The sequence below is a fragment of the Oncorhynchus mykiss genome, chromosome 5 (assembly GCF_057628025.1).
Source record: "Oncorhynchus mykiss isolate SJ-2025 chromosome 5, ASM5762802v1, whole genome shotgun sequence".
NCBI lineage: Eukaryota > Metazoa > Chordata > Actinopteri > Salmoniformes > Salmonidae > Oncorhynchus > Oncorhynchus mykiss.
In genome coordinates this window covers 46773148-46794776 of record NC_143026.1, presented here as the reverse complement: position 1 = coordinate 46794776, position 21629 = coordinate 46773148, and the positions used below count along the sequence as shown (strand labels likewise).

General features: G+C 42.0%; 2 protein-coding genes across 4 annotated transcripts in view; one reads left to right on the top strand and one right to left on the bottom strand.

The window, feature by feature from the left end:
- Positions 1–2: 2 nt before the first annotated feature.
- Positions 3–14331, bottom strand: mlana (melan-A). Of its 2 annotated transcripts, XM_036977690.2 has the most exons (6): positions 14207–14331; positions 8737–8825; positions 2348–2436; positions 2015–2111; positions 1619–1720; positions 3–804 (listed from the first exon to the last, which is right to left on the bottom strand). In XM_036977690.2, the coding sequence occupies exons 3-6, from the start codon at positions 2410–2412 to the stop codon at positions 736–738; spliced, it is 333 nt and encodes a 110-aa protein (XP_036833585.2). In that variant the 5' UTR covers positions 2413–2436; positions 8737–8825; positions 14207–14331; the 3' UTR covers positions 3–735. The 2 variants fall into 2 exon arrangements, with proteins under 2 accessions (XP_036833585.2, XP_021458812.3); XM_021603137.3 differs by lacking the exons at positions 8737–8825; positions 14207–14331 and adding an exon at positions 2888–3078.
- The window catches only part of LOC110523958 (endoplasmic reticulum metallopeptidase 1), a 42875-nt gene continuing 34325 nt past the window's right edge, over positions 13080–21629 (top strand). Inside the window, exons 1-3 of one of the 2 annotated variants that reach the window (XM_036977688.2) lie at positions 13080–13850; positions 14027–14337; positions 20485–20780. In XM_036977688.2, coding sequence (XP_036833583.2) covers positions 14069–14337; positions 20485–20780 — 565 coding nt within the window. In that variant the 5' untranslated portion in view covers positions 13080–13850; positions 14027–14068. Of the gene's footprint in view, positions 13851–13993; positions 14338–20484; positions 20781–21629 lie in introns of both variants that reach the window. The other variant, XM_090235040.1, reaches the window with a different exon arrangement.

Sequence of the window (21629 nt, the reverse complement as noted above, 5' to 3'; positions counted from 1 at the left end):
AGTTTTGTGGCGTTCATGTGAATTAAGTTCTTTATTGAAATGTATACTTTCCAAATCCTCATAAGTACATTTTTAAATATATAAGCAAACAATCAAGCCGGTAAGCTGTTGTCATTAACTTCAGAAGAATTCTCAATTGCTGCTACACATTTGGTTGTCACTAATGTAACGTAGCAGGCATAAAATAAACACCTGATACTAGGTCCCCTACATACTGGTCTTGACGAGAAGGAAAAAAATAGTCCGGGGGAGGTTCTATTCTGCACTGTTCAACCAATCCAGTAAATGTGGAGGAGGAGTTAAGATGGAGCGTCGTCGCCTTGTAAACCTTCAAAAGCGGAAGTTGCGTCACAGGCTCGCTTTCCATTCCTCCTGAGAACCGGAACATCCGGTTTGTTGGGAACCTAGCTTCCGCCGAGTCATCACTGAAATGAACAAACAACTTCCAAAGTACAACATTGTTATGTTAGATATACAGGGATTGATAGAAAGTCTTGTTCTTTGAGCAGCATTCAGAAATAAAAGCTTGTGGAGCTAAAAGGTCAGAACATTAACATGAAACTACAGTGTTCCCCCCCCCAATTTTTTGTTTTTTAAATATGGAAGAATACTTCTATAAACTTGTGATAGTGAATAGAGTGCAAAATATTTGTTCTTCACAAGTTTGATCATGTGTTTAATGACATAACACATGAAGTTTAATCTTTTTGGTTATCCCACAGAGGACTGTTGTTATTAGGGCGAGTAGGGAGGAGGTAGGGGTCCTGATGAGATCTTCTCATAGGCAGGAGGGGCATTGGGAAGCTGAAACACATCAATACAAATACACACACCATTTAGGAAACAACCAGGATAAAACCCTCTGATAATTGAAATACTATTTCCCTTTTCACAGTATTGTACCGACACGAACCAAACTGCTGGCTTGGATATTTTCTTTTCACATCGTCCTTTTCGTAATGATTGCTGCAATGATGATGGATGCATAGGTCAGCTCAGTACAGCTTGGTTCGGCTCAGTCTTGTGAAAAGCCCTTATGTCGAAATATGCCCTTTCCAAGTACAATTATGCACCCCTTGGGGCCCTATGAATTCCAGATCGTAATCCCCTCCTGACGTCTGACATAATCTCTGACTGCACCACCAGTAGCCATATTGCACCAGGCAGCCCCTTATTCCACAAAGAACCCTTTAATTCCAGGAAAAGTCATGGAGATTGGAACTATAGGCCCTTCCTTCATGGTTGTGTTGGTGTGTATAGTCGAATGAATACAGTATGCTATGATCATGGCCATGGGTTGGTCACACTATTGCCTTCCAGCGCATGACTGCCCATGTCTGCAGCATGTGATCGAATCCTGGTTCCACCACTACGCATAAACAGAAACTCTCTCTTCACTTCTGTCTTTGTACACAGATTTAAACCTGCAGCTGTGTTTACACAGGAAGCCCAATTCTGATATTTTTCCCAATTAGTGGAAAAAATATCTGAATTGGCCTGCCTGTGTAAACGCAGCAATAGAGGACAACTCCATTCAATAAAACATCAAATACTATTTTTTTTTAAAAGTAAGTTCTGACCATTGACAAGCCCAGTACATCCAGTCCGAGTCTCTTACCACAGGTCGGAGCTCACTGAGGCCCATCTTGTTTTCTGCTGCAGCTCTTCGCTGGCTGAACTGTCCTCCGCTGAATCCTGGCGGGGACCCTGATCTTGGGCTCTGTGGGGAGAAAACAGCAACGTTAGTAAGGGGAACAGGAGGAATGAAAACCCTGTTGGACAGCAACCGATTACCTATTGCCGCTATTCCATCTCCTTTAGATCTGTGAAAGAACTGGTCAGGTGAAAGATACATATAATGTATATCCCTATTGCTTTCACCTGTTTTAGGTCTATTCTCTTCAGATCATTTCATATGAAGTGAAGGAGAGAGGGGAGAAGATGAAGCCATTTTATACCATAGAGATATGCACCCTTTGTCATGCAAGGCAAGTGCAGCTTGGACAATTCTTACCCTGATAATTTTGTACCCGCTTCTCCTCTTGAAATACCAGCATCCGACGATGAGAAGGGCTGCGAGAATTACAACCAACAGAGCTATGCCAGCTGCCCTGTGGCGCACCAAACAAAATGTAGTATTATGAATAAATGAATAATACTTTCTTCACCAATGGATACATTTTAAGATATAAGATGGCATAACAAATCGAATGACGTTTTCTGAATGTCTGTAAGGCCTATATTCTACACAGTTCTAACTACCAGTTTAATGCTACAAATAATACCAGAAAACATCAATTCAATTCATGTTTTTTTCTTTTAGTTAGATTCAATAAATTCCACGAACTCTTCGGCCCTGACATGCTGTCCTCCTCTGCTTGCAAAATAAACGTTGAAGTCACCGCGAGGCATCTCTTTCCATCCAGACTTTTACACCTGAGGAACATGATGCAATTACCATTATAAACGGTAGGAAACCGTTATTACAGGTTTATTTCAACATCAATAACAGGCTAAACTATATAGGCTAATCCACTGGTCAAGTATATTGAACATTTTGCCGCAAAAATACATAGCTACAAATTGAATTTAGGCAAAATTCCAAAGCAACATCAACATATCAGAAGATATTTACATTTTATATCCTATAATATTTTCTGTAGGGCTATGAATAATGTTATTTCATTGCAGCATCATAATGTAGCCTGTACCATAACTAACAGAAAATCTGAATCTTGATCAACATTGTATAGCCTAAGCTTCTATCAATATTGAAATAAATGGATCATTTTGAAAATGTAATAATTTAAAATATTTTTTTCTTAGTTCAAAAGAAAACTGAATGGACCTGTCCATCAATGGTCTGTGTTTATGTAGAAAAAGTTACCTAAAGTAGATAATTAGATTGTGAAGGGTCCGGTCCTTCTAAATTGCTTCTCAGCGCTTTCCCGAAAGCTCTCAGTCTCACTTTTCTTTGCTTAAATCTCTGACTTGAGAAAAGGTTAGAACTGTGAGGGGAGGAAAGGAATGCTCATGACCGTCACGAGTTCCACCGCTCATACTTAAAGCCATTGAACTGGACTAATGGGCGTGAAACCCCTCCAGTCCTGGAGCCAGAACACAATTTATATTATGGACTCGAATATGGAAACTTTATCTGCTGACTCTTTCTGTCTGACATGGCGGCTCAGCACGCTTCATTATTCACATGAATTAAGGGAAACTTCATAAACACTTATTCCTATTTTTATATATAAGTAACACATCAAGGATTAAAATATTTAATATAATTCACAATATCATTTGAGTACATTTATTTCATTTCAGTTCATAAAAATAACTTTATGTAGCCAACCTTTATTGCACACTATTAATATCTTGAACATTGTACATGTCACCAGAAATTATGACCAAAAAATGAATCACTAAAATAATACCAAAATATTGCTTTGTAATTCTAACCTAACCTATTATATTTCCTGTGAATAAGATCACGTGTTTTTTGTATTGTAGTGGTAATGTAGTAGGATGCTCTTGATAGTGTAGGGCTAATATCCTTTTCATTTGTTGCCTGCTTTGGCATTATAGTAGGCCTACTTTCAGATTATCTTGCAGTACCAAGGATTGGTCTGTAGGCTGCACAATATGATTACTTTCTGCCTCACAAGTTGTAAACCACTGCAATGAGCACTCCAACAGAACATAAACTCAGCAAAAAAAGAAACGTCCTCTCACTGTCAACTGCGTTTATTTTCAGCAAACTTAACATGTGTAAATATTTGTATGAACATAACAAGATTCAACAACTGAGGCATAAACTGAACAAGTTCCACAGACTAACAGAGATGGAATAATGTGTACCTGAACAGGGGGTCCAAAATCAAAGGTAACAGTCAGTATCTGGTGTGGCCACCAGCTGCATTAAGTACTGCAGTGCATCTCCTCCTCATGGACTGCACCAGATTTGCCTGTTCTTGCTGTGAGATGTTACCCCACTCTTCCACCAAGGCACCTGCAAGTTCCCTGACATTTCTGGGGGGAACGGCCCTAGCCCTCACCCTCCGATCCAACAGGTCCCAGAAGTACTCAATGGGATTGAGATCTGGGCTCTTTGCTGGCCATGGCAGAACACTGACATTCCTGTCTTGCAGGAAATCAAGCACAGAATGAGCAGTATGGCTGGTGGCACTGTCATGCTGCAGGGTCATGTCAGGATGAGCCTGTAGGAATGGTACCACATGAGGGAGGAGGATGTCTTCCCTGTAACGCACAGCGTTGAGATTGCCTGCAATGACAACAAGCTCAGTCCCATGATGCTGTGACACATCGGCCCAGACCATGACGGACCCTCCGCCTCCAAATCGATCCCGCTCCAGAGTACAGGCCTCAGTGTAACGCTCATTCCTTCGACGATAAACTCAAATCCGACCATCACCCCTTGGTGTTTTTCAGAGTCAGTAGAAAGGCCTCTATAGTGTCGTAAGTTTTCATATCTGTGACCTTAATTGCTTACCGTCTGTAAGCTGTTAGTGTCTTAACGACCGTTCCACAGGTGCATGTTCATTAATTGTTTATGGTTCATTGAACAAGCATTGGTAACAGTGTTTAAACCCTTTACAATGAAGATCTGTGAAGTTAGTTGGATTTTTCCAAATTATCTTTGAAAGACAGGGTCCTGAAAAAGGGACATTTCTTTTTTGTTGAGTTTACAAACACATACCAAATAAGGAAACTACTTGAGTCATAAACCACATTTTTGTTGTTGTTGGAAAAAACAGACATGAAGCAGAAATGTTGAAACATTTCAAGCCAATAATAATTGTTTGCCATAGAGTAACCATTACAGAATAGGATATGTCAAAATGATTGCGTTTCATACAGTTTTGTAAAAACGGCTAGCTGGAGCTTGTATGAACTGATGGCTGTGAATGCTCTCACCTGCTAGTACTTAATGCTGATTGTTAAGGTACTGGGCAGCTGTATTCATCAACCTGGCCAATGCTTTCGACTCTGGCAATCACCACATTCTTATCGGCAGACTTAACAGCCTTGGTTTCTCGAATGACTGTCTCCCCTGGTTCACCAACTACTTATCAGACAGAGTTCAGTGGAGGGCCTGTTGTCCGGACCTCTGGCAGTCTCTATGGGGGTGCCACAGGGTTCAATTCTCGGGCCGACATTTCACTGTATACATCAATGATGTCGCTCTTGCTGCTGGTGATTCTCTGATCCACCGCTACGCAGTTGACACCATTCTGTATACATCTGGCCCTTCTTTGGACTGTGTTAACTAACCTCCAGATGAGCTTCAATGCCATACAACTCTACTTCCGTGGCCTCCAACTGCTCTAAAATGCAAGTTAAACTAAGTGCATGCTCTTCAACCGATCGCTGCCCACACCTGCCCGCCCGTCCAGCATCACTTCTGACTTAGAATATGGTGTCTGGTTAGACTGTAAGCTCTCCTTCCAGACTCATATTAAGCATTTCCAATCCAAAATTAAATCTATAATCGGCTTCCTATTTCGCAACAAAGCATCCTTCACTCATGCTGCCAAACATACCCTCGTAAAACTGACTATCCTACCAATCCTTGACTTTGGCGATGTCATTTACAAAATAGCCTCCAACACTCTACTCAGCAAATTGGATGCAGTCTATCACAGTGCCATCTGTTTTGTCACCAAAGCCCCATATACTACCCACCACTGCAACCTGTATACTCTCGTTGGCTGGCCCTCGCTTCATATTCATCGCCAAACCCACTGGCTCCAGGTCATCTATGTCTTTACTAGGTAAAGCCCCGCCTTATCTCAGCTCACTGGTCACCATAGCAGCACCCACCCGTAGCACGCGCTCCAGCAGGTATATTTCACTGGTCACCCCCAAAGCCAATTCATACTTTGGCCACCTTTCCTTCCAGTTGTCTGCTGCCAATGACTGGAACTAACTACAAAAATCACTGAAGCTGGAGACTCATATCTCCCTCACTAACTTTAAGCATCAGCTGTCAGAGCAGCTCACAGATTACTGCACCTGTACATAGCCCATCTATAATTTAGGCCAAACAACTACCTCTCCCCCTACTGTATTTATTTATTTTGCTCCTTTGCACCCCATGTCTCTCTACTTTGCACATTCTTCCACTGCAAATCTACCATTCCAGTGTTTTACTTGCTATATTGTATTTGCCTTTACCTCCCTTATCTCACCTCATTTGCTCACATTGTATATAGACTTATTTTTATACTGTATTATTGACTGTATGCTTGTTTTACTCCATGTGTAACTCTGTGTTGTTGTATGTGTCGAACTGCTTTGCTTTATCTTGGCCAGGTCGCAATTGTAAATGAGAACTTGTTCTCAACTTGCCTACCTGGTTAAATAAAGGTGAAATAAAAAAATTAAATTAAAAGGTCCCCGTCAGTCCATTTTATTGGTAACCTACATGGTAATGTAAAAGTTGTATTTTTTAGTGATCCAATATGTAACAGACTCCCAAGTGGCACAGAGGTCTAAGGCAGTGCATCTCAGTGCTAGCTGTGTCACTACAGACCACGGTTCATTCCAGGACTGTATCACAACCGGCCGTGGTCGTTAGTCCCATAGGGAGGTGCACAATTGGCCCAGCGTAGTCCGGGTTCGGGGATGATTTAGCCAGGGTAGGCCATCATTGTAAAGAAAAATGTTTTTAACTGACTTGCCTAGTTAAATAAAGGTTAAACACACACATCATTTGGTTTCAATCCAGAGAGGTTAGAAAAAGTATCTAGATCCTCAATGAGGCTGTGGAGGGATACAGATTGTGGATTTAAAAGAAAACATGAATCATCAGTGTACAAAGACACCTTTGTTTTTAAGCCCTGGATTTCTAACCCCTTGATATTATTGTTGGATTTTAACAGCTAACATTTCAATGTCAATAATGAATAGATATGCCGATAGTGGACAACCTTGTTTTACTCCTCTTGACAGTTTAAAACTTTGAGAAGTAGCCATTATTTACTATGTTACATCTAGGGTTACCATAACTTTAACCCATGTTATAAGAGATTCTAAAAAATGTAAATATTCCAGGCATTTATATTCCAGTCATACTTTATCAAAAGCCTTTTCAAAGTCAGCTATGAATACCAGGCCTGTTTTCCCAGATTTTTCATAGTTTTCTATTATTTTCAGTCTTATATTATCTCCAATGTATTGTCCATGTAAAAAAAAACTGTCTGATTAGGATGAATAATATCTTGCTGCTTTTTGTTCTATGTTGCTCTGTCTGTATGCTATGTCTTGCTTGTCCTATGTTGCTCTGTCTGTATGCTATGTCTTGCTTGTCCTATGTTGCTCTGCGTGTGCTCACTGCTCAATAATTGTTTATATTGTAATTGTTTTTAATAACCTGCCCAGGGACTGCGGTTGAAAATTATGAGGGAGTTAGGACGGACGTAGTCAATATAATTTGTTCAGCACTTTTGTAATGTGCAGAAACACATTTCTGAATATGGGCCGTTCTTACAGTATTCTCCCTGTACACCAAGTCAGAACCATAGGATAAATAAAGAGGGCATATAAGCAGACAATATTCTCTTACAATATTCAACGATAACATTTATCTAAAACAGGCTATAGGCTACATGTGCACACCAAGCACACACCATGCACTTAGTATTACTTTATTAGCTACAGTATACATATCTCCCTGGCATATTGCATAATTTATGCAGCAGCATAAAATACATTTTTGGACTCACTTGTTGTGCTGTGCTCACTTGAACAGGAAAGTGGCTCGGCGGTCCTTCTTGTGGGCACATTTTGTTGTTGTCACACCCTGATCTGTTTCACATGTCCTTGTGATTGTCTCCACCCCCCTCCAGGTGTCACCTATCTTCCCCATTATCCCCTGTGTATTGATATTGATTATCCCCTGTGTTTTGTTTGTCTGTTGCCAGTTTGCCAAGTCAACCAGCGTTTTGTTTCTCAGCTCCTGCTTTTCCCCAGTCTCTCTTTCCTCACCCTCCTGGTTTTGACCATTGCCTGTCCTGACTCTGACCCTGCCTACCGACCGGTACCTTTGACCTCTGCTTACCCTTACTGTTGCCTCTCCTCTGGTTTACTGACCACTGCCTGCCTTGACCTGTCTATTGCCTGCTCCTATTGGATCATTAAACTATTGCATGCATGCCAGCAAAGCCACATTTCAATGTTTTTGCCCCACCAATAGTTACATGCTAACATCGCATCTGCTTGTGGTTGTCCATGGTTGCTGGTTATTTACCAGGTAACAAGAAGTGGTTTAAACAAACGCAGGACATTGAATGCTTCCTGAATTGACTCCAAAAAGTAACATAAGTAGGCCTACAGTATCAGAGCGAGGTCAAACAAGTGTGTGTGTTAGTCAGATTATCCAATGTCCAGAGCAACACTATTGATGATTCTCTACCCCCAGTGCATGTGGTGTACTATGGTCTTAGCCATGCTCTCACTAGCCCTCGTCTTTTCTCTGTCTCCTCTTCCAGAGAGCCTGAGGCTCTTGGGCTGTGACTGAGGACACCCCGGCCCAATCCCACCTGGGCCCTCTCTACATGCTTCCTGCCTGTTGCTGGCTCCACTGGCTGCCGTCTTATCAGCTCTTAACCATCCTTGCTATTTTGTTAGTTTTTTTGCGTTGTTCGTAACTTGTTTTGTACATAATGTTGCTGTTACTGTCTCTTATGACTGAAAAGAGCTTCGATTGCTCACCTCAAACTGGACAAGGAGTTCTTCTTCAATGAGTCGGATGGGAGGGATATAATACAGACACCCGACCAGGCCCAGATCCACGTTATTTGCTGGAGAAGGAAACAGAGATTTTGCGGAAGGAGATCAGGGTGCCATGTGAGTATCAGGCAAATAAATGGGATGAACTGAAAGTATGTTTATCCTACCAACGGGACATTAAAAACGGTAATATATTGTGTTTCACCGAGTCGTGGCTGAATGACAACATTAAGAACATAGAGCTGGCGGGTTATACACTATCGGCCTGACAGAACAGCCGCATCTGGTAACACACAGGATGGGGGCTTATGTATTTATGTAAACAACAGCTGGTGCACAATATCTAAGGAAGTCTCTAGGTTTTGCTTGCCTGAGGAAGAGTATCTCGTGATTAGCTGTCGACCACACTATCTACCAAGAGAGTTTTCATCTGTATTTTTTGTAGCTGTCTATTTACCACCACAAACCGATGCTGGCACTAAAACCTCACTCAATGAGCTGTATACCGCCATAAGCGGGCAGGAAGCTGCTCGTCCAGGGGCGGCGCTCCTTTTGGCAAGGGACTTTAGTGCAGGAAACTTTGATCAGTTTTACCTCATTTCTAACAGCTTGTTAAATGTGCAACCATAGGGAAAATAATTCTGGACCACCTACACTCCACACAGAGACAAGTACAAAGCTCTCCCTCGTCCTCCATTTGGCAAATCTGACCACAATTATATCCGCCTGATTCTTGCTTAAAAGCAAAAATGAAATCAGGAAGCACCAGTAACTCGGTCTATAAAAAAGTGGTCAGATGAAGCAGATGCTAAACTGCAGGACTGTTTTGCTGGTGCAGACTGGAATATGTTCCCGGGATTCTTCCAATGACATTGTGGAGTACACCACATCAGTCACTGGCTTTATCAATGGGTGCATCGGGGATGTCATCCCCACAGTGACTGTACGTACATACTCCAACCAGAAGCCATGGATTACAGGCAACATTCGTACTGAGCTAAAGGGTAGAGCTGCCGCTTTCAAGGAGCGGGACTCCAACCCGGAAGCTTATAGGAATCCCGCTATGCCCTCTGACGAATCATCAAACAGGCAAAGCGTCAATACGCAACTAAGATCAAATCGTACTACACCGGCTCCGATGCTCGTCGGATGTGGCAGGGCCTGCAAACTATTAGACTACAAAGGGAAGCACAGCCGAGAGCTGCCCAGTGACACGAGCCTACCAGATGAGCTAAATAACTTCTATGCTCGCTTCGAGGCAAGTAACACTGGGACATGCATGAGAGCATCAGCTGTTCCGGATGATTGTGTGATCACGGTCTCCGCAGCCGATGTGAGTAAGACCTTTAAACATGTCAACATACGAGGCCGCAGGGCCAGATGGATTGCCAGGACTCTCAGATCATGAGAAACAAGATTCTTGAATGCCAAGCGTCACATCTGGAGGAAACTTGACACCATCCCTGCAGTGAAGCATGGTAGTGGCAGCATCATGATGGTGCTGGAGAAGGATGACGTTTTACGCATTCCCAACCAATTGTTTTTTTGTTTGTTTCTTTGCGTTGTTTGTAACTTATTTTTTTACTTATTTTGTACATAATGTTGCTGCTACTGTCTCTTATGACCGAAAATAACTTCTGGACTTTATGGACAACGACCACAAGCACACAGCCAAGACAACACAGGAGTGGCTTGGGGACAAGTCTCTGATTGGCCTTGAGTGGCCCAGCCAGAGCCCGGACTTGAACCCGATTGAACATTTCTGGAAAGATCTGAAAATAGCTGTGCAGCGACGCTCCCATCCAACCTGACAGATCTTGAGAGGATCTGCAGAGAAGAGTGGGAGAAACTCTCCAAATACAGGTGTGCCAAGATTGTAGCGCCATACCCAAGAAGCCTCAAGGCTGTAATCGCTGCCAAAGGTGCTTCAACAAAGTACTGAGTCAAGGGTCTGAATACTTATGTAAATGTGATATTTAAGTTTTTATTTTGAACAAATTTGCTAAAATGTCTAAACGGTTTTTGCTTTGTCATTATGGGGTATTGTGTGTAAATTGAAAGGGGAAACGGTTTCATCAATTTTAGAATAAGGCTGTAAAGTAACAAGATGAGGAAAAAGTCAAGTTGTCTGAATATTTTCTGAATGCACTGTATAGGGAATATGGTGCAATTTGGGACACATTCCATCTGTTGATGAAGCTACCTGAAATCAATGGCTGCATACCAATTGTCCATCCCGCTCATGGATATCCAAGTATTGGATAGGTGTAAGCATTGTTAAATCCCTGTGATGAGAAGAAATGTACAATGCAACCAGCATTGTAAATAAAGAGATGTGCAGAAAGATAATCAGCCTCTGTGGATCCTTTCCCCTTAATGTATTTTTCATGACAGCCAGGCCCATCTTTTCAAAGAAACACAATTTTAATTCAATCGGAGTAAAATAAGGAGTCTATTGCTTCAGTCCTTGTTCCGTTTTCACTTCTTGTTACCTGGTAAATAAACCAGCGACCATGGATAACCACAAGGAGAATAAGGTGAGGAAACAGTCCATGTCAGCCAGGCCCATCTTTTTAAAGAAAACACAATTTAATTATCTCTCTATTTGAGCAAAATAAGTAGTTTGGTTGTGTTCACAAGAAAATCCTCTCAGTTCAGGTAAAGCACCACAGTCAAGCAGAAAAATATGAATGTTCTACCATAAAGTGAGAACAATTACTTTCCCTGGCTATTTATAAATACTGTAACAGTAAATGTAATAGATTACATTCACTACTATAAATCTATCTCCAATATAATTGCAGAGTTTACAAAGACCCACTGTGGACCTTTGACAAAAAAATCTCTGTGTGAAAAGGTGTCCCATGGTCTGTTTTGTCAACGAACTCCATGTATTCCAAACATTGGTGTTAACCAGATGATCATAATAATTTAAGTAGCCTAGTAAACGATGCCCCCCTCTGGTATATTTTTTTGCGAACTGTCTGGGACTCGTTGTTTCAAAGATATTTGACATATAAAGTCAAAGACGAAACTAACTGCAAAATACTGGTCTCATATTTATTAGTATAACTAGGCTACACAGAACCACGTCGGAACAATTGTACAACGAGAGTCATTTCACCATATTAAAACGTATCCCAGTCCAACATGCCTAGCTCTGCCCACTGGGGCGTGGTGTACGGAGCGCTCTTTGAAACAAGCGTTCATATCGACGTGTTCCACCGGATCCAGTTATCTCACCACACAGACGGAAAAACAATATAAACATTCCTTGGCTTTAATGATGATTGTTAAGGTTCTGACTCAATAGGCTATCCGGCAAGAACAAGGCAGATGTGTATATATCCAGAGATTTATTAGCTCTTGGTCACCACCACAGTTGCACACATCACATAAATAATCTTTGTGGTTTATTGCGGATGCAAGCATAACACTTCTACACTGAATAAAAAATATAAACGCAACATGTAAAGTGTTGGTCCCATGTATCATGAGCTGAAATAAAATATCCCAGAAATGTTCCATACACACAAAAAAACGTATTTCTCTCAAATGTTGTGCACAAAATTGTTTACGGACCTGTTAGTGAGCATTTCTTCTTTACCAATATAATCCATTCAATTGACAGTTGTGGCATATCAAGAAGATGATTAAACAGCATGATCATTACACAGGTGGACCTTGTGCTGGGGGTAATAAAAGGCCACTCTAAAATGTGCAGTTTTGTCACACAACACAATGCCACGTCTCAAGTTTCGAGGGAGCATGCAATTGGCATGCTGACTGCAGGAATGTCCATTAGAGCTTTTGCCAGATAAATTAATGTTCATTCATGTTAACTACCAATGTAGTTCTTGATAATTTGGCAATACTTCCAACTGGCCTCACAACCGCTTACTATATGTATGGCGTCTTGTATTACTGATGTCAACGTTGTGAACAGAGTGCCCCATGGTGGCAGTGGGGATTATGGTATGGGCAGGCATAAACTTTGGACAATGAACACAATTGCATTTTATTGATGGCAATTTGAATGCACAGAGATACTGTGATTAGATCCTGAAGCCCATTGTGAGGCCCATTTTTTTTAAGGTATCTGAGACCAACAGATGCATATCTGTACTCCCAGTCATGTGAAATCCATAGATTAGGGCAGGAGTGGCAACTTTGGTTTTAAAAGTGTGGGGGGGGGGGGACATATTTTTTATAAACACTCCAAACAGCCTACCCAACCACTTGGAGGCATCCACATGGTCCTAAAGCATTGCCTCGTTTTGTATCACATTCCAATTACAAAACGGAGGGGACAAAAATACAATTTCAGAATGTGTGTGGAGGGAGGGGGGGGGGGGACATGTCCCCAGTGAAAGTTGCACCCCTGGATTAAGGTTTAATTAATTTATTTCAATTGACTGATTTCGTTATATGAACTGTAACTCAGTAAAATCTTTGATATTGTTGCATGTTGCGTTTTATATTTGACTTGACTGAAAATTTGGTCGGCAGTCAAATTATGCGTCTTCATCTGCCGACAACGATAGCCGCTGGGCGGATTAGATTATCCTGAGCTGCGATGACCGGTCTATGGCCAATGACGTAAACGGGAAAAGCGGCGAGAGAAGAGCCGCCTTCTCAAATCGAACAGTAATCTGCGCCGCTTGGTCAGGTTGTCAACAAGGTACATCGTCCAGAAACATATATCTATTTTCCTTAAAACATGTTTGAGTATTTCAAACTAGATTTCATTGGGAAGGCAGATAATGTGGTTTAATCAAAAGCAATCACTTTTGCACGTGGAAACACATAGCACTACTCATTACTCCACGTGCTTAATGTTGTCACTTTTGCCTTGAACCGACTTCACCGTTGGCTTTGAACGGGGAAATTGGTTTGTGCCTGGGAAGCAGCCCGGTTACAAAACGAATGCAATCATCTTTCGTTTGGGCCAGATTAAACGAGTCCCCGCATTCTGACCTGGAGTGGGAGGGCTCAGAGTCCAAATATGTATTCGGGCACGCTGATTGGTGGAAATCAGGAGGCTGTAAGTGACTGACAATTGAGAAGGGAAGATATCACTGGGACAGTGTGCACAGGTATGGCCTTTATTTACAAGTATTCTCCCCATAACCAATATACTCAATAGGTATTGAATTGATAAGACCAGAGAACTTACAATAATTGACTGGGAACTGATGCACCTTCGATTTTATTTATACCATCGTCTACTTCCTTGCAGTGAAAGAAGTTTTCCCCTCTCGTCATCCATCAGGTGTTCACCGAAGCGACGCTTGAAGGTGTACCAGTGGCAAGGATGCAGAGTGGCACCAATATTAGGAGAATAAAAGCCTGCTTGCAAAACAATGTTTCCGAAAGGAATTATGACCCTGAGGATCAATGCGGAACCAACGGATGCAGTGTCGTGAAAAAGAAACCCAAAGTGAGCTTTTACCTGCTACACGAAGGCGTCGGAGTCGCACTGGTGACTGTATTTATTCTGGTGCTGTGGGGACTTGTTCATTTATCATTACAGCAACTTGTCTTTGGAAAAGCTACTGGCGAGTTCAATGCTGTCAGGGCAAGGTAAATCTTGATATTGTTGCAGATATGTATTCTCGAATCTCAACAAGTTGCATTATATAACTTATTTCACGATATCACTTCCAGGTTACCTTTAAAGTCCCCGTTGCGCAAGCTAACCTTTCCTCTAGTTGTTTACCTCAGCGAGTCCCACCTAGCCACTAACAGTACAATCCACCTGTAGTTGTTGTCCTGCAAGTTAACCCACATTCTTTTGCTAAACGTTTCTGAAACGGAACTAAATGGGGAGGGACCTACCTAAATGTGTCCAATAGAAACTCTCGTTTTCGTTGGAAAACGAAACTGTTTCGACTAATTACACCCCAGGTGTCACTAGGGTGTTGCTAAGGTCGGTTGATAATTGGAGGAGTAAATGGAAAACAATGCTTCTCCGTTGTTTCTTGACAGTTTGTACCTGTCAGTAGTGAAGGCGATATCAGCCGACAGAGAGACCAATGTTCCTGTACATAGGCTTAACTGATTCAAATCAAATGTATTTATAAAGACGTTTTCACAGATGTCACAAATTGCTTATGCAGAACCTAGCCTAAACCCCAAAGAGCAAGCAAGCAATGAAGATATGGACGCATGGTGGCTAGGAAAAACTCCCTAGAAAGGCAGGAACCTAGGAAGAAACCTAGAGAGGATCAGGCTCAGAGGGGTAGCCAGTCCTCTTCTGGCTGTGCCAGGGGGAGATTATAAGGGTACATGGCCATTAAAGCCAGATCAGTATTCAAGATGTTCATAGATTTATTAAAAATAATATAAATAGATAGAGAGAGAGGGTCAAAAACAGACGGTCCAGGACAAGGCTGCATGTCCGGTGAACAGGTGAGGGTTCCATAACCACAGGCAAAACAGCAGAAACTTGATCAGCAGCACGACTAGGTGGACTGGGGACAAGAACAGCCAGGAGTCGTCAGGTTAGGTAGTCCTGAGGCATGGTCCTAGGGCTCAGGTCCTCCGAAAGGGGAGAGAACGAAATGTGAGAATTAGAGGGAGCATACTTAAGATTACACAGGACACCAGATAAGACAGGAGAATGACATCAGATAGGACAGACTGACCCCTAGCCCTCTGGTACATAGACTGTTGCAGCATAGATACTTGAAGGCTTGCAGCTTAGCACATTATCTAACATACTTATTTTCATTCCCATTATAAACAGTTGATTGATGTCTGCTGTTCAGTTAATCAAAGAGCAGCTGCTTATTTGATGAAATCCTGCTTCGTGATGCTATTACATAGAGAGACGAAATTAGACACATACACTTGATGAATGTTCATGTGACACATTATAGGCGGTATAGACTATATAATCAGAGGGCCACCCCGAGGCTAACATACAGGAAAGGACTCTATTAGCCAAACTATATTAGTGACTCTTTAGTGGAGGAAAGGAAGTTATGAGGTGGGAGTCTACATGCCTTATGAAGGTGTCAAATAATGTGACGGCTACTTAATCTGAGGACAAACCTGCCAGACAAAGGAAAAGGAATCTGAAGTTATTTGGATAGTACAGTTTACTTAGCCACACCCATATAGCCCTTTTGGCACTTCCAAATCAAAGTGTATTGGTTATGTACACAGATTAGCAGATGTTCTAGTGGGTGAAGTGAAATGTTTATACAGCGACTGCCCAGCACTGGGCGCAAACTTGTGATGCTCGGGGGCGAAGCGCGCTACGGCAGTTCCATCTCCTGAGTGGAGAAAGGAAAGGGGTAGCCTGGTTCCAGATCTGTTTGTGCTGTCTTACCAACTCATGGTGATAAAGCATGACAAATGACCATAGGAGTTGTCAAGACAGCGCAAACAGATCTGGGACCAGGATAGGTAGTGGTTGGAAGTGGGGGTCTACATGCCTGACATCAAGTGTCAACTTGACATCTGTTTCAGAAGTTTGGACATCAAAGTAGACCTCAGTAGAGTACAGAACAGTGAAGTTTTGTACAGTACATTATAGTGTACTCAACTCTGGTGTGCTCTACTCTGTACTGAACTCTATTCTACTGTACAGGACTGTACTGTCCTAAACTATACTCTTACTTTCCTTTACTGTACTGTGCTGAACTATACTCTACTTTTCTTTGCTGATTTGTACTGTGAAACAAACTTCGTTGATTCGTTCAGATTTGTGAACAAGTCATGGACGTCAATGTTTGGGCCAAATAAACGCTGGTCCAGACGTCTGTGGACGTTGAGAGCAAGGCTTTACCATACAATCTTTTTTTTATGGACGTTACAATCAAGGCCAGGGCGGACTTACCTAATTGTAACTACAGTGGTTCCTCCTTTAAAAGTTGCGAGTATATGCCGAGGGACTTAGAGGTAATGTGTGTGGTTCTGTACACCGCTTCATTGCTCCAGACCAGCGCAAGGGGGAGCACTCATTATGCTTTTGGGTCCCAATGGGCTACGGTGTCACTAACTCACAATGAATGGGCAATATAAACCAAATAATAATCTGATAACTGTGCACGACTTCAACATTTGATTTCAATGAAATTATTTGTGACATTGTGGTTACAGTAAAGAATGTAAACAAGATGCTGTGTTTTTATTTACAGTAGTGATGGACAGCTGGAGGCAATTTCAACGAATTACTATGGGAATAAATATCACTGAATGACATGTGATCGACTGTTTCATCACGGTTTCGCGCTGCTCTGAGACCGACATAGGGACTGGTTTTGATTAATAAATCAAAGAGATACAAAACAAGAGAACACACATGGTTAATGTTCAGGAATTTAAAAATTATATATATATATTAGATTAATAATGTAATAAACAAGCAGAGAGCAGGTTTGGAACCCTCGATCTTCTAGCCCGAAGTCCAGCGTGCGATCGACTGTGCACCAAAAGCATGCTCAAGCCGCAGAGTCGATTGCTTGCTTGCTACTCAACGTCTTATAGGAACGCGCTCACTGGCCAAGCACCCGTACGTTTGTGGATGCAAGGTCCGGTCACTTCTGACACCAATGTAATGATACAAGCAGGGAGCAAGTTTCTAGTCCTCAACTTTCTATCCCGAAGTCCAGGGCGCTATTGACTGTGCCCGAATATATTAATTGGGGTTGGGGCCGATTGTGGCTAAAAACACTTTATACATTGGAATCTTTAACAAGTGGAAAGGGGTTAAAATGATTTATTATTAACCCGGCATTATTATTATTAATATATAAAAGCCCCATAGATATTCTGTGTTTCGACAACTGGAGGCATTTTGTTTTTCAGCAGGCTGTGAATTCTGCATTATGTTTGTTTTTATTGAACAGACTGTACACATTCACAGTGCAGGGTGGAAAAAGTATGTGAACCCTTGGATTTAAAAGCTGGTTGACCCTCCTTTGGCAGCAATAACCTCAACCAAACGTTTTCTGTAGTTGCGGATCAGACCTGCACAACGGTCAGGATGAATTTTGGACAATTCCTCGTTACAAAACTTTATCAGTTCAGCAATATTCATGGGATGTCTGGTGTGAACTGCTCTTTTGAGGTCATGCCACAGCATCTCAATCGGGTTGAGGTCAGGACTCTGACTGGGCCACTCCAGAAGGCATATTTTCTTCTGTTGAAGCCATTCTGTTGATTTACTTTTTTTTTGTCGTTGTCCTGTTCTACTCAACTTCTGTTGGGCTTCAATTGGCGGACAGATAGCCTTACATTCTCCTGCAAAATGTCTTGGTAAACTTGGGAATAAATTTTTCTGTCAACGATAGCAACCTTTCCAGGCCCCGAGGCAGCAAAGCAGACCCAAACCATGATGCTCCCTCCACCATACTTTACAGTGGGGATGAGGTTTTGATGTTGGTGTTCTGTGCCTTTTTTTTCTCCACACATAGTGTTGTGTGTTCCTTCCAAACAACTCGACTGTCCATATTTTAGCAATGGCTGTAAGTCTTTAGCTGACACTCTAGGATTCTTCTTAACCTCATTGAGCATTCTGCACTATGCTCTTGCAGTCATCTTTGGAGGACGGCCACTCCTGGGGAGAGTAGCAACAGTCCACAATTTGTCTTACCGTGGACTGATGAACATCAAAGCTTTTAGAGATACTTTTGTAACCGTTTCAAGATGCGTGGGACTCGGCTTGCTTGACCTTCTTCCTTTTTATCTGTAGCAATTTTGAGCAAATTGCTCAAGGGCCACGGTTGATTCGTCTGTGAAGATGACGTCATTGAATGTCTCGCCAGCTTTGATCCATGCCTGGGCCTGCAGGACGCTAAGTTCTTTGTTTGTCAGACGAATCATTGGGACAAAACTACAGAACAGTACAAAACAAGCAAACACACGGTTAATGTTCAGAGAATAAAAAAACATAACATTTCTTACTGAGCCTTTCCATAAATCCACGCAAGTTTCTTCAACTGTCTTCTGACTGTGATTAGAGCGATGTTGATTTTGTGCAATGATGCCAGCCGATTACAGATGGCCTTTGCCAATCGCTCATAATCTTCATTCATCAGTGAGTCGATGGCTTGAATAATCTCATTGGAAATGGAATACAATGTAAAAATGTGCAGCATACAGTAAAGACCAGCAGTCGATTTATTTAAGCATTATTTTTTTGCATTATTAGGCCTACTTTACAGTATTGTCGCCTACTGTGCCTGTTCATTTTCCTGGGCTTTCGAGTTTAATGTGTAATCTGTCTAATGTCCATTGCTCGTGTTTCTTGGCCCAAGCAAGTCTCTTCATCTTATTGGTGTCCTTTAATAGTGGTTTCTTTGCAGCAATTCGACCATGAAGGCCTGATTCACGCAGCCTTGTCTGAACAGTTGATGTTGAGATGTGTCTCTTACTTGAACTCTGTGAAGCATTTATTTGGGCAGCATTTTCTAAGGCTTGTAACTCAAATGAACTTATCCTCTGCAGCAGAGGTAACTCTGGGTCTTGCAGAGGTACATGCTCAATTGGTGACATGTCAGGCCATGGAAGAACTGGGACTTTTTCAGCTTCCAGGAATTGTGTACAGACCCTTGTGACATGGGGCCGTGCATTATCATGCTGCATGCTGAAACATGAGGTGATGGTGGCAGATGAATGGCACAACAATGGGCCTCAGGATCTCGTCACTGTCTCTGTGCATTCAAATTGCCATCGATAAAATTAAACTATAAGCCTGCAGCTTATGCTTGCCCATACCATAACCCCACTGCCACCACGGGGCACTCTGTTAACAACGTTGACATCAGCAAACCATTTGCCCACACAATACCATGCTGTCTGCCCGGTACAGTTGAAACTGGGATTAATTAGTGAAGAGCACACTTCTCCATGGTACCATTGGCCATCAAGTCGGGTTTGATGCCAAACTGCAATTGGGTAAAGGCCCTGTTGAGGATGACAAGCACGCAGATGAGAAACCCACAGTTTCATCAGCTGTCTTGGTGGCTGGTCTCAGACGATCCCGCAGGTGAAAAATCTGGATATGGAGGCCCTGGCCTGGTGTGGTTAAAGGTTTTCTGCGGTTATGAGGTCGTTTGGACGTACTACCAAATTCTCTAAAACGATATTGGAGGTGGCTTATGGTAGAGAAATTAACATTAAATGATCTGGCAACTGCTCTGGTGGACATTCCTGCAGTCAGCATGCCAATTCCACGGTTCATCAACTTGTGACATCTGTTGTGTGCTGTGACAAAACTGCAAATTTTAGAGGGGCCTTTTATTGTCCCCAGCGCAAGGTGCACCTGTTTAATCAGTCCATCCACCTGACAGGTGTGGCATATCAAGACGTTATCTTGGCAAAGGAAAAATGCTCACTAACAGGGATGCAAACTCATTTGTGCACCAAATTTGAGAGAAATAAGCTTTTTGTGATATGGATAATTTCTCTGATCTTTTATTTCAGCTCATGAAACATAGGACCAACACATGTTGCGTTTATTAGTTGGCAGGGGACTTCAACATTATTGTGTTTTGATATTTTTCTAATACCTTTTTAACACATTTTATGATAATGATTTTATTGACCCCCTCTCCATTTGTTTGACAAGAAATCAAAGCCTTTGCCTAGCTTTCATTTTACACCCAATTTGACATGCTCCTATGTACTTCACATGTTGGTGCTCATGGGTCCTTGTACATGGATATGGCCATACCTCAGCATATTTGCTGACTCCCTGTATGCCTTGTCTGGTACCAGGAAGCACCTGGAGCGCATCACCAGCGTCGGCCCCCGTCCCGTGGGCAGCCGAGAGAACGAGGTCCTAACGGTAAACTTCCTGCTGGAGCAGATAGAGCACATCAAGACCATTAGCGCCTCAGGACCCAACTCTGTCACTGTGGACGTACAGAGACCCACGGGCTCCTACAAGTTCCTGGGAGGGATCACATCCTACTGTAAGGTCAGCAACATTGCTGTCCGTCTGGAGCCCAAGGCTGGGGCTCAGCACCTCATGCTGGCCAATTGCCACTTTGATACTGTGGCCAACAGTCCAGGTACAGTACAATACAACATATGTATTTTTCGTTACCTACCTACCTACCTACCTACAGTGGGGCAAAAAGTATTTAGTCAGCCACCAATTGTGCAAGTTCTCCCACTTAAAAAGATGAGAGAGGCCTGTAATTTTAATCATAGGTACACTTGAACTATGACAGACAAAATGAGAAGAAAAAAAATCCAGAAAATCACATTGTAGGATTTTCTATGAATTTATTTGCAAATTATGGTGGAAAATAAGTATTTGGTCAATAACAAAAGTTTATCTCAATACTTTGTTATATACCCTTTGTTGGCAATGACAGAGGTCAAACGTTTCATTAAATTCATTAAAAATCCTACAATGTGATTTTCTGGATTTTTTCCTTCTCATTTTCTGTCATAGTTGAAGTGTACCTATGATGAAAATAACAGGCCTCTCATCTTTTTAAGTGGGAGAACTTGCACAATTGGTGGCTGACTAAATACTGTTTTGCCCCACTGTACCTACCTACCTATCTATCTATAGTTGAAGTTGTAAGTTTACATACACCTTAGCCAAATACATTTAAACTCAGTTTTTCACATTTGACATTTAATCCTAGTAAAAATTCCATGTCTTAGGTCAGTTAGGATCACCACTTTATTTTAAGAATGTGAAATTTAAGAATAATAGAGAGAAAATTACTTATTTCAGCTTTTATTTCTTTCATCACATTCCCAGTGGGGCAGAAGTTTACATACACTCAATTAGTATTTGGTAGCATTGCCTTTAAATTGTTTAACTTGGGCCAAATGTTTCAGGTAGCCTTCCACAAGCTTCCCACAATAAGGTGGGTGAATTTTAGCCCATTCCTCCCGACACG

Coding starts and splice junctions, on each gene's coding strand:
- mlana (XM_036977690.2), bottom strand. CDS start 2,412: ATGCCTCGCGGTGACTTCAACGTTTATTTTGCAAGCAGAGGAGGACAG. Junction 1,721..2,014: donor GCGGGTACAAAATTATCAGG/GTAAGAATTGTC, acceptor TTCTCCCCACAG/AGCCCAAGATCAGGGTCCCC. Junction 805..1,618: donor TCAGTGAGCTCCGACCTGTG/GTAAGAGACTCG, acceptor GATGTGTTTCAG/CTTCCCAATGCCCCTCCTGC.